This window comes from Sinocyclocheilus rhinocerous, unplaced genomic scaffold, assembly GCF_001515625.1.
Source record: "Sinocyclocheilus rhinocerous isolate Xijiao unplaced genomic scaffold, SAMN03320098_v1.1 scaffold1074, whole genome shotgun sequence".
Taxonomy (NCBI): Eukaryota; Metazoa; Chordata; class Actinopteri; order Cypriniformes; family Cyprinidae; genus Sinocyclocheilus; species Sinocyclocheilus rhinocerous.
Genome location: NW_015642525.1, coordinates 114,858 through 125,826, shown reverse-complemented (window position 1 = coordinate 125,826; position 10,969 = coordinate 114,858). Strand labels below are relative to the sequence as shown.

General features: G+C 37.5%; 2 protein-coding genes across 3 annotated transcripts in view; both read right to left on the bottom strand.

Moving 5' to 3' along the window:
• The window catches only part of LOC107756049 (transcriptional repressor protein YY1-like), a 13,085-nt gene extending 6,173 nt beyond the window's left edge, over window positions 1–6,912 (bottom strand). The window contains exons 1-4 of one of the 2 annotated variants that reach the window (XM_016573026.1): window positions 6,127–6,912; window positions 4,261–4,423; window positions 1,201–1,245; window positions 992–1,052 (exon numbers count right to left, since the gene is read on the bottom strand). In XM_016573026.1, the coding sequence (XP_016428512.1) occupies window positions 992–1,052; window positions 1,201–1,245; window positions 4,261–4,423; window positions 6,127–6,640 (783 nt within the window). In that variant the 5' untranslated portion in view covers window positions 6,641–6,912. The remainder of the gene's footprint in view (window positions 1–991; window positions 1,053–1,200; window positions 1,246–4,260; window positions 4,424–6,126) is intronic. The other variant, XM_016573027.1, reaches the window with a different exon arrangement.
• Window positions 6,913–8,409: 1,497 nt separating this feature from the next.
• Window positions 8,410–10,969, bottom strand: part of evlb (Enah/Vasp-like b) — a 31,630-nt gene continuing 29,070 nt past the window's right edge. The window contains exons 11-13 of the mRNA XM_016573024.1: window positions 9,753–9,813; window positions 9,301–9,358; window positions 8,410–9,136 (exon numbers count right to left, since the gene is read on the bottom strand). Coding sequence (XP_016428510.1) covers window positions 9,099–9,136; window positions 9,301–9,358; window positions 9,753–9,813 — 157 coding nt within the window. The 3' untranslated portion in view covers window positions 8,410–9,098. The remainder of the gene's footprint in view (window positions 9,137–9,300; window positions 9,359–9,752; window positions 9,814–10,969) is intronic.

Here is a 10,969-nt window from a genome sequence, read left to right as displayed (position 1 = left end):
GCTCTACAAGCGCCTCCTGCTGGCAGAGAATGATTTTGCATATATATGCCGCCACAAATAAAGTGCAAGTCTGAGGGAAACACCGCTTCTGTTATGAATATTATTCAATATTTTAATTTAAATGTCGGATTGAAATGAACATCGCTGTTATTGGAGTAGTTCATCGTTAGCATAAGCGCGGCTAACGCTAATATAATGAGCATTAGAATGAAGTTTCTTTATTAACTATTTAATGCTCCTATAACTTTTATTAGGGTAAAAAAAACAGGAGGATATGATGATATTTACTATTTTTACACACCAGAGGCTTTTAAATGAATATGCGTGTTAGAGAATGAACAAATGGTTAACATTGTGTCATATCAGTCAGAAAAGCAGTTCTGGGCTTGTTTTTTTTTTTTAGCTAACTTAGTTGTTATTCTTGGCTGAATAACTCTAGAAGGTTTTAAAATCCCTTTAACATTAAACATGTACACAGTTTGGATTAATTGAAAGTATAGTCAATTTTTTAAATTAGCATGATTTTGTGTTTTGCTTTGGTACCGAGAACCGTGGATTTTCACTGGTATTGGTACCGAATACTGAAATGTTGGTACCGTGACAACACTATTCACTTATTAACAGTGACTTGCTGCCACCTACTGGCGGTTTTAATTTCATATTTATAGTATCTATTCAACATTTTATGATTGATATATCAAAACATTATTCATGCATTTGTAATTGCAGGTTAAATGCATTCATGTCCTGCATTAAACAGTGTGAAAATACATCTAAATGCCACTTCAGATGCAGCTTCTGTGTTTCCTCTGCATTGCAAAGATGAATTTTGTTGATACTGATTTCATTTGGTACCAGCACAATAACACACTCAGCAAAATATCGTCTAATTATCATTATCGGTAAAATCCAAGGAAATAGAGATATTATTTTTTGTCAGTATCGCACACCCCTAACGCTTCCAGACAAACGCACTCCCTCAATCACTCACTTTGTGCGGGCAGGCTATCGTCCGAGGCGCGTCATCCTCCTTGATCTTCCTCGGCTTCATTCTAGATCAACACAAGCACATCAGAGATCAGTTACCCAGCATGCTCTCTGCATACCAGAGGACATTCAGATCACTTCCACCCGTGACCCCAGACACTCTCCAGTGACCGATTACAAGCCCTCAGGTGTGAGATTCAGTCGAAGACTCACCGAACGGGACTGCGAGCAAAACCAGCTCCGCTGTGACTGAAGGGGCTGAGAAATAAAACAACTAACACAGTAAACGTCTCGTCAAAACACCGCAGCACTGAACACATCTTACAAAGACAATGAACATGGATTAAAACAAAAGGATATTTTTACAGGAAGTACAATGAAACTAACACGGAGATCACATGATCCCAAACACACACACACACACACATAACACTCACACACATAACACTCACTCTCTCACGCACGCACACACACACACATAACACACACTCACACAACACACACTCACACACCCATAACACTCACACATAACACTCACTCACACAACACTCACACACATAACACTCACTCTCTCTCACACACACACACACACAGGGTCAGAAACAAACTTCTTTATTTGTTTTCAGTGGCGTTGTATAAAAATACTCATTCAATTACATCAGATAGTTGTTGGACCATTAGGGAAAGATCTTGATTGCCTATGATTTTAATCAATTACTGAGTTGTTAAAGTTTTATGAATTCAATTGATTAGACATGCTTTTTGATTATTTTTAGTTTAATTAAACCATCAAAATGCAGACCAGGCAAAAAACAAACAAACAACCAATCAATCAAACAAACAAACAACAAAAAAAGAAATTTAAAAAAAAAAAAAAAAAAAAAAATTTAAAAAAAAAAAAAAAAAAAAAACTTTTTTTTTTGTTAAATTAAACATTTAATAATTTGTTGTTCAATTGTATAAATTTTATAATTTCAATTAATTTGGCATGCTTTTTGATTACTAACATTTAATGTAAACATTAAAACAGAAAAAAAAAAAAAGGATTTCAACAGCAACATCTACTTTAACTATTTTTGCTTGCAAAATACACAATATAATACTAATAAAACCAAGGAAAGAAAATTTAAGGAATAAATTGAATTGAAAACTATGTCAATATGACCTCTAAATGTAAATATCTTGTATCAGCAATGCTCTGATCTTTCGCTATAACAGTTCGCTATTAGCTATTAATTAAAAATAAAAAATAAAAACCCGCTTGAATATCTCTGATCCAAACACTATGATACGGAAATCGCTTTTACTGCACCTTCTGATCACACTGCAAAAAAAATAAGTGAAGTCTTGTTTTCCAGTACAAATAAAAGTGGAGTCAGAAAAATCTACTTAATTCAAAGCAAATCAGGTTCTCATTCCCTATTGGCAGATATTTGTTCTTGTTTTAATCATAAACTAGCTTCATTTTGTTCAGTTTCTCGGAAAACAAGACTTCATATCTTCATATATATATATTGTTTTTTTTTTAAATCTTGATATCTTGCCATTAATAAACATTAATGATTTCTCACAAGCATTTTACTTTTTTTTTATCAATCCAGGAAAATATTCCAGATAAATTTATAAAAATAGGCTATCGTACAATATTGATATTTATCATGATATTCATTTACCATTAATGGGGAAGGAAATGCTTTCCACGTTTGTTAGCCCTTGAGAATGAACGTAAACATAACTTTGTTCACAATTAAATTCCACAGAGGAGCTACGTTTTAATTTAGGGCCCCATGAAATGCATTTCATTTTTCCCTAAATTCTGTGTTTTCCATTTGATTTCTTATGGATTCTGTGTTTTATGATTCAGTAAATTTATCATAAAAAATGGTGTCTAGTGAAATAAATTAATAAAACATTAACAATTTAAAATCTTTTAAAATGTAATCAAATGAAAATCAATTTGCAACAAAAGATCGCATTTTTTTATTTTATTTTATCAGACATGATGCCGCACAACAGAACTGTATAAATTCATAATAATAAAAAATAGCTTGGTTGTATGATATTCCTTAAAAATAATAGTATTATTACTTTGAGAATTGCATTGTTGTACACAGTAGTAATATATTCAGTCATAATTTCAAGTTAAACCGGACTTTTATTTTGACGGTTTGTCGTGAAGGTCTTTCAGTTTTAGTTTCAGCGTGTATTTGACGGTAATTTTCTCAAATGAAACTGCATAAAGCTGGTGAAGTGAGCTCTGGAGATGAAGAGCATGTGTTCATGTCCTCATATATTGAGACGCAGACGCTAAAAACACCGCGAGTCACGTGTGTTTGAGTTTGTGTATCAGACGAAACTACTCCACGCATTCAGACACACAGAACATGCAGACTTATTAGCGACATGCGCTGACTGGCTGCTGTAACATTTATTTCTGTTGTGTGATAGGATGTTAGATTAATCCATATCGAGTAAAAATGTCCAGAGCTTATCATCATTAACATAAATGTTATCATAATTTCGATATGATATCATTTATCGCCTGGCGCTAGTTTAGGCTATTTATAGAACGTGCTTGGCGGGCGACTCAGAGACTCCATGCGTGCACAACGATGGTGACCACTGGGCTAGCGAACACTACAAAAGACGACCCGAGTTCGAACCCACCTTTTGCCAAACATTTTTTCCTCCCTTTTCAAATCTGTAATATGTGACCCTGCAGCACAAAAGCAGTGTTAAGTCGCTGGGGTATATTTGTAGCAATAGCCAACAATACATTGTATGGGTCAAAATTATACATTTCTCTTTTATGCCAAAAATCATTAGGATATTAAGTAAAGATCATGTTCCAATAAGATATTTTGTAAAGTTCCTACCGTAAATATATCAAAACTTAATGTTTGATTAGTAATATGCATTGCTAAGAACTTCATTTGAACAACTTTAAAGATGATTTTCTCAATATTTAGATTTTTTTGCACCCTCAGATTCCAGATTTCCAAATATTGTCCTATCCTAACAAACCATACATCAATTATTATTTATTCAGCTTTCAGATGATGCATAAATCTCAATTTCGAGAAATTTACCCTTATGACTGGTTTTGTGCTCCAGGGCACATATGAGATTTGAAAAGGGAGGAAAAAAAGTTTGGCGAAAGGAACATCTGAAGAAGTTTGTGTTTAATTTCTGACCCTGAAGTACACACCTACTGAAAACAAACACTGAATTCTGTTGGCTTTATGGGGTAATGGGGCAGTAAGCGTCTCTGACCTGGCGAACTCCGCCAGCTGCTTCGGGTCTGACAGGTCGATTCCCGGGATTCCGCCGGGTGGGAGCTTCTTTCCCGTCATGTACTCGGAAAAATCCGGAGTAGGGTTCTCCCCGATGATCTGCTCCTCCACCACCGTCTCATGATCGATGTCCTTCTTGTCATCTGAAACACAAACGGCTTCAAATTAGTTAAAGGGATAGTTGAGCCCAAAATGAAAATTCTGTCATTAATTACTCACCCTCATGTCATTCCAAACCCGTAAGGCCTTCGTTCATCTTTGGAACACAGATTAAGATATTTTGGATGCATTCCGAGAGCTCTCTGACCCTCCATAGACAGCAAGGATCCTAACACGATCAAGGCGTAGCAAGGACATCGTTAAAATAATCCATGTGACATCAGTGGTTCAACCGTAATTTTACGAAGCTACGAAAATAAGTTTTGTGTGCAAAGAACACTAAAATAACGACTTTATTCAACAATTCTTCTCCCCTAGTTACAGTCTTCCGCCATTTTGGAGTACCACGACGCATGCGCAAGCTTTCCCCAGAACATAATCAGCATTGTTTACGTTCAGCATGAGCGCGCTTTCGCCCGAGCAGAAACAACGCTTCTCGTAAACAAGTATTCTCGTAGCTTTGCAAAATTGAAGTTGAGCCACTGATGTCACAAGGACTGTTTTACCGATGTCCTTGCTACGTTTCTGGACCTGGGAACATTTCAGTTGCGTTGCTGTCTACAGAGGGTCAGAGAGCTCCCAAATTTCTTTAAAAATTTCTTAATTTGTGTTCCAAAGATCTTACGGGTTTGGAACCACATGAGGGTGAGTAGTCCTAATTAATGACAGAATTTTCATTTTGAGTGAACTAACACCATGTCCTAACTACACGCGACGCCACAAGATTCCAGTGACAAGCAATTTAGCTGTCCACACTAGACCGAAGCGACAGCATCAATCAAATATCGCAGCCAATCAGAAGCGTGTGTGGGCGGGCTCTCTGGAAGCGCACTGCACTCGCAACGAAATGGATACGTTTATGATCCAATTCATAAATATTAAACATTTTAACATTATAACTACATAAATGTACATATTGAGTGACTGATACTTTCTTTGTTGTGGGATGCGCTTGTTGGTTCGCATTGTGTTCGCAGTTTTAACGTACATGTTTGTTTTAATTTATTTTTAACATCTGAGGTAAACTATCTGTTGCTGCTTTCAGTACGGCTATAAATGTCTGGCAAAATGATATTCAAACTCACTTTTAGCATTGAATAAAGCACATAATCAGTACCTGAGATTATCACGGTCATAGTTTGTATGTTGTTGATCCAGCCGCGACGTCGCGGAAATAGAAACCGTTTCTAAAATAGAAATTTTGCATGTCGCCGTCGCGGTTAGTTAGTACAAAAACTCCGATTAACATTTTTATCGCGTGTCGCGGCGTCGCGTGTAGTTAGGACACGGTGTAACGCTTTAATAGACAACAACAGTTCACAACGCTAAATTAAAATAAACAAGAGTCACACCTTGACGGATATTTAAATCCAAAGTGGCGCGCGATCGCTTCCCGCTTTGAAGCCGAAATTCAAAACCCGCGTTTAACGGTTTTTAACGGTCGCTCTCACCTAGCGGCCTACAAGCGGCAGCCGCAGCGCTCTCGCGCCATCTCCAATCCGCCGCGCCGTCGCCATCTTTCCAGGGCCGCCATACTGGACTCGGGGAACATGGCGGCGCCCATAGACAGCCCAAAACATGGCCTCCGTTCAAAACATAAACACGGTGCGAAGAGCCGCAGAGAGGACCGAGCGCCGAGCGGACAACGCCCTGCCTAACGAGGGACTCCGCGGGAAACGAGACTCACCCGAAGCCCACATCGTGACGGAGAACTCGCCCTCCAGAGTCTTGATCTGCACCTGCTTCTGCTCCCATTTCCTCCCGCAGGCCTCTGCCGCGCTCAGGTAGCTCTTCTTGCCCGCTTTCTTGCCCCCCGACGCCGCTCTCTTCCCCAGCCGCCCCGCGGAGCTCCTGCCCGCGACTGTCAGCAGCGTCTGCCCGATGTAGTGCTCCTCGGCGGGCACCGGGATGAGGATCCGCTCCTCGAAGTCGTCTTCCCCGTGGAGCTCCGACTCGTCGCCGCCGACCACCTCCTCGCGGGTCTGGACCAGGATCACCTCCTGGTGCTGGTGGAGCTGGCTCGGATCGTCTGTGACCAGCGGCTGCAGCGCGATCATGGGCTGCTGCTCGTCGTCGTCGTCGTCGTCGCCGTCGATCACCGTGGTCTCGATGGTCTCCACCTCGATCTCGTGCAGCTCCACGAGCTCCGCGGGCATCTCCGAGCCGTCCGCCTCGATGTACAGCGTCTCGCCGGATGCCATGTTCGCCGAGTCCGCTGTCTGTGGCGTTCAACGCTCGCGACGCTCTCTCTCACACACACCCGCAGCGCACACACTCCGATAACACAAATAACTCTCCACTGCAGGGTTGCCAGGTCTCCACGACAAAACCCGCCCAATTGCTGCTCAAAATCGCGTTCTGGGGGGTAAAATGCACGTTTTTTGGCGAGGTTCACTTGGTACAATTCGCATCGCAGGGGATAAATATGAGTGATGTTATGTTCAACACCAAAGCTATCAAAAAAACCACACATTTCACATTGAAGCACTGTATAGGAGCTTGATTCGTTTTGCCAGAAGCACGTGATCTATGACGTCCTACGCTTCGTTCGCCTGAAAACCACGTGACTGCTTTAGAATCAGGTTCAAACGAAGCGAACCGCAGCGAAGGCGTTATTCATGTTAATGACCACTAGATGGCGACAGAACAAACCGTGTTGAGAAGCTTCGAGCAACGAACCTTTTTCCGATAAAATAGTGTTCAGAACGCTTCACTTCGCCATCGCTAGTAAATGTCGCTTCAACCCGCGGACATGAAACTCAACTCGGGGCAACAATGTTAGTTAGAGTAGCTAAATTCCGCGGGAAAACCGCAGACTTGGCAACACATTGAATTCACGTCGCCACGACGCTCCGCTGCCAGATCTCGCGAGAGGAGAGCCGCGCGGATGACTGTACCTGTGTGTAAATACACTATATGTGACCCTGGACCACAAAACCAGCCATAAGGTTTATTTATATTTATGCATCATCTGAAAGCTGAATAAATAATCTTTCCATTGATGTATGGTTTGTTAGGATAGGACAATATTTGAAAATCTGGAATCTGAGGGTGCAAAAAAATCTAAATATTGAGAAAATCATCTTTAAAGTTGTCCAAATGAAGTTCTTAGCAATGCATATTACTAATCAAAAATTAAGTTTTGATATATTTACGGTAGGAAAAGAAATGTACAAAATATCTTCATGGAACATGATCTTTACTTAATATCCTAATTATTTTTTTACGTTTGTAGTTTTTCCCTCATGTATGATATTTTTAAATTTCCAAATTGAGAATAAATGGCACATTACTGAAATTATTAATTTGTTAATTATTTTATTTTCACAGAATTAAATTACACAAAATGTAACTTCGATCATGATTTAGTTACATGATATTTTTTTTAAAGTTTTTCTCATTCAAGTTATTTCTAAACTGAAAATATATATCACCAGAATTCTTGATATATTAATGTATTATTTTATGTGTTAATTGTGCTTAGGTTATTATTATTTAAAATTACATGAATAATTTAAAATTAAAATATTAGTATTAGTATTATACATTTATATTAATATGGTAAGCTGTTTGAATATTTAAAAATAAATATAAATAGCATTTCTAAACTGAAAATGTCACCAGAAACTCCTGTAATTAACACATTATTATTTTAAAATCCAGATTTACATTGTGTATTAATAATTAATTAATAATGTTAAATATCAAATTAAAATATTACAGACTTGCTATTAAAATACAATTATGATGATAATATGCTAGTCTGTGGGTTTTTTCTGAAAATTAAAGTCAATGAAAAATGAAAGTGTCCATCAGTTTTTGTTTAAACAGAGACGGATGTATTTCTGTCGTTTATGAATCGCGTGTTCCTGTCATGACATTATTCTCCGTATGATCACACGCATGCAGATCAAACACACGGCTCCGTCATCCAACACATCCTTTATTTCACGTCTTTTTAAACGTCTTTTATTATTATTATTATTTTTTCAAACCAGGAAGCACTTGGTCAAAAACAGAAATCATAAAACAGAACAATACTTCATGTCCTCGCAGCCGATAAACACTTGATTAACAACATGATCACAAATACTCTGGTGTGTGATGTTTGTTCGTCAGATAATAACTCGAGAACCGCCTACGCAGCTTCAGACGTGTTTAAAACCCTCCTTCAGATCAAACACATCATTATGGCAAAAAGGATAAAACTCTTAAAAAACAGAGGAATGTGCTCATGATGAATCTTAAGGAAAATGAAAACAGTAAAAATACAAAAGGCTAACGCTGAAGTGGTGTGCAATGATATCATTGTTATTATTATTATTATCAATTCCTATGTCTACCTCTACCTACATGAAAACACTACTACTACAACTACACCTATAATAATAATAATAATAATAATGATGCAGACAACATAAAAGGACTCCAGATGTTTGTTCTATTTTCTTCAGTTTCTGCAAAAGACTTTGAAAAGACTGCCACTAAAATCAGTGTACACCAGGAACAGTAAGATCAGTGCAAGTGTCCCTGCTTCATCAACCGCTCCTCGACGTTGCAGACGTGTTAAAACCAGCACGCTGTGAGTCCGTGTGCTTTAATACGGCGGTAACGTCCGGCTCTCGTGGCTACAGCTTGGGCTCTCGGAGGAGATGGACATTATGTGGTGCTGATTCTGCTGAGCTCATGTCTAATGGCTGGAAATAAAGCAGAACGCAGTCATTCGAGTCACTCGAGTGCATTACCCAATACAGAACATACACAACAGACTGTCACATGTTATGCATTTGGCTGCTGCGTTTATCCAAAGCAACTTACACCGCATTTAAGATGCACAGGAAAATAAACCAGCACAACATACCATCAATGATCTCGTCCTTCACCTTGTGCAATTCACGAACCACTTCTTCCAAGATTTCCTGTCAATTAAAACATCAATTGAAGCAATTGAAACAGGGTTATTATAGTCAACTAAAACTGAAACCAAAATTAAAATATAATATAGAATAAAATATAAATATTTCAGCTATTTGCCAAGGCAAAATTTTCCATTTTTGTTAAGTTTAGATTATATTTTGTTATTTAAACTATATAATGTATTGTTGGCTATTGCTACAAATATACCCCAGCGACTTAACACTGCTTTTGTGCTGCAGGGACACACACACATTATATATATATATATATATAAACAACTAAAAATGACAAAAACACATTTAAATGACTAAACTATTAACTCAAATTAAAATCTAAAATTAAATTCTTATGATATATGAATAAAACCTATAATAGTATGTTGATGGTCATCTTTACCTGTTTCATTCTGTCGAAGTCTAAGGCGTCTGAGTCGCTGATGCTGCCCACGGCTCGAACCCTGAACACGGACACAAGCACTGCATTCATCACATCATAACACATCATAACATCATAACATAACATCACATCATCATAACATCACATCATAATAACATCACATCATAACATCACATCATAACAACACATCATAACAACACATCATCATAACATCACATCATAATAACATCACATCATCATAACATCACATCATAATAACATCACATCATAACATCATAATAACATCACATCATCATAACATCATAACATCACAGATCACATGATCGAGCGATTTACAGTATGTCCTGCCACACATTTACACGAATGTTGTTTTTTGCTCATTTTTAAAATATCAAATTAAATTAATTTGATAATATTACGCACACTTAAATTATCAGTAACTTATGAAAGCTTGTTTCTGCCACAGGATAAAAAATTAAAAAGGTCATTAACTTTTTTGTCTCAGAATTCTTTTTTTCCCCTTTGCAATTCAGACTGAGTTTCCATCTCGCCATTTTTCTGTTGTTTTGTTTCCATCATGGAATAAAAAGTACTAAATGATAACTGTGACTTTTTATCGCTATTCCTCAGAATTGAGAGAAAATGAAAGTGAGATAAAAAGTCACAATTACCTTGTTATTGTTTATTTCATGGCAGAAACAGGCTTCCATACTACCTTGAATTAACACTTCAGTATATTGAAGTTTCATGTTTTAATAGTGAATAATACGTTCTGGTAATAAAATAAAAAGTTTGCTTATTTGCATATCAATACATAATTAATGTATGCATTAATCATTCTTATTAGTGCTGATTAAGTGCAGCTAGAATTAATAATAAATATGATTCATTGATCAGTTCTTTTTATTTTATTACAAAAGTGTGTGTTTCATTCATACTCGAAGCCAGGGGGCGCTCTCGCGCAGAAAGTCATACCAGGAAATCCCTAATATGGACAAAAGTGTCCAGCTATCGCTGTATGAACAGTTGTTTACTTTTCACAGAAAAACAGAAACGTTTGGAAACATGAAGACATTAAACATATGATTGCGACAATATATGGTTTATTTGTGTTTGTCAAGTCATCGCCGGGTAATAAATAAAGTATATGAACAATGCAGTGCTAATTGATAGCATTCATTACAGTATAGAAACTATTCTGCCTTATTATGTGATAA